At 53.1% G+C, this 1,899-nt stretch overlaps 1 protein-coding gene across 1 annotated transcript in view; it reads right to left on the reverse strand.

The window, feature by feature from the left end:
* The window catches only part of HES1 (hes family bHLH transcription factor 1), a 2,925-nt gene extending 1,591 nt beyond the window's left edge, over nucleotides 1–1,334 (reverse strand). The window contains exons 1-3 of the mRNA XM_058662101.1: nucleotides 550–1,334; nucleotides 316–411; nucleotides 6–96 (exon numbers count right to left, since the gene is read on the reverse strand). Coding sequence (XP_058518084.1) covers nucleotides 6–96; nucleotides 316–411; nucleotides 550–657 — 295 coding nt within the window. The 5' untranslated portion in view covers nucleotides 658–1,334. The remainder of the gene's footprint in view (nucleotides 1–5; nucleotides 97–315; nucleotides 412–549) is intronic.
* Between the last annotated feature and the right edge of the window lie 565 nt (nucleotides 1,335–1,899).

Consider the following 1,899-nt stretch of genomic DNA (forward strand, 5'->3'; position numbering starts at 1 on the left):
CGCGCCGTACCCCTTCTGCGCGCGCTGCAAGTTCCGGAGGTGCTTGACTGTCATTTCCAGAATGGCCGCCTTCTCCAGCTTGGAATGCCGCGAGCTCTGCACAGCAGGGGGCCAGGGAGCGCCGTGAGACATCCCCCTTCTCCACCGCCACCCCAGTCAGCTGCCTCCCGCCCGCCCCTGCCGCACGCCTAGCATCCCGGGACCCCGGCGAGAGGCGCCCGGCCCTCCCCCTTGGAAGAACGCGAGTACTAGCCAAGGTAGACTGCCTCCCAGGTTAGGGATTTCACTCCAAGAAATACGTATATTCCTACTTACATCTTTTTTGAGGGCATCCAAAATCAGTGTTTTCAGCTGGCTCAGACTTTCATTGATTCTTGCTCTCCGCCTTTTCTCCATGATTGGTTTTGATGACTGTGGAAGAAATCAAAAAAAGAATCCTGAGTTCCCAAGGAAACCTGCCGTTTGGCCCCGGGGTTTTAGGAGAGAAAAGGAGCCCTCCCACCCCCCAAATTGTAGTCTGGGGGCTGCAGACACAGGCACTGCCCTTACCTTTCTGTGTTCAGAGGCTGTCTTTGGCTTATCCGGTGTCGTGTTGACACTGGCTGGGGTAGCAGCCACCGGGGACGAGGAGTTTTTCTCCATTATATCAGCTGGCATTTTCCTTCCTTTTTTTTTTTAAGTCCCTAGAGAATTTTATTTCTGGAGTCCTTCAACCAAAAATAATTTTTTAAACGTCCCTTTTCTTGAGACCGAACTACTGAGCAAGTGCTGAGGGTTTATTGTAATATTTTTATGGCTACTAGGCGATCGCTATTCCAGGACCGAGAAGAGAGGTAGACGGGGGATTCCGCTGTTATCAGCACCAGCTCCGGATCCAGTGTGATCCCCAGGCCCTGGCGGCCTCTATATATATCTGGGACTGCACGCGAACGGCTCGTGTGAAACTTCCCAAACTTTCTTTCCCACAGTAACTTTCAGCCAATGGGAGGAGGAGACACGCGGCACCGCTCGTGGACCGCGCCCCCCCATTGGCCGCCAGGCACAAGGTCTGGTGGCCAATGGCGCGCGCCTGAGCCCAGGGCACCGGAGGCTACCACGTCAATCAAAAGAATTTTAACCCTTTCTACCTTCTCCCCTCTGGGCTTCGCTTTTTGGGAGGATTTTTCCGCTTTAGTTTTAGACTAGTTTGTGTCTCTTAGGGGCCACGGTCTTTGCTTTCTTTATCCTCTTTCCTAGGTGTGTTACAGCTGCCTTGGCTGTCATAAATTCATTTGAAATAAATGTTCAACAAGATACAGAAAGATCAAAAAGAAAAAAGCTTTAAAAGACTATCTTTGATTAAAAGGGGAGAATGCGTGCAAGGGTGGGTGCTACAAAAATACCTAAGGGGGTCCCCCCAGCTTTATATTTAGGGGACTGAAAAGGAGATCATGCAGAAAAACTAACCCTCCCCCCAAATTCCTATTTTTGCATGCACAAAATGAAAAAAAAATACCTTTCATGTGCAGGCTTCTCAAAGCAAGGTGATCATGGAAGCCACCCTCCACCCTCACCAACCCCGTCTCTTTTTCCTCTTCTGGTGCTGGGGCCGTGAACCCACGCTGCCCTAGGAAACAATCAGAAAAATTTCCAACGGGGTAGAAAAGGAAATGGAATCTCGAATGAAAAAAGAACAAGGGGCGCTTTGATGGCAATGTCGCGCCGGGGACCTGCGCGTTCTTCCGCGCCCTCTCCCTCTCCGCCTGCGGGGCCGGCTTCTCGATTCTGCGGCACCTTGAGGTGGCAGGCGCGGAGGCCGCCTCTTGCTCCCGGTCCGTGGGGGGCCGGCGGCCGGCGCGCGCGCGGGCCCTTTAAGGGCTGCACCAGCCGAGCTGCAATTTGACATCAGCCGGCCGGCGA

The sequence above is a fragment of the Ochotona princeps genome, chromosome 3 (genome assembly GCF_030435755.1).
Source record: "Ochotona princeps isolate mOchPri1 chromosome 3, mOchPri1.hap1, whole genome shotgun sequence".
Classification (NCBI taxonomy): Eukaryota; Metazoa; Chordata; class Mammalia; order Lagomorpha; family Ochotonidae; genus Ochotona; species Ochotona princeps.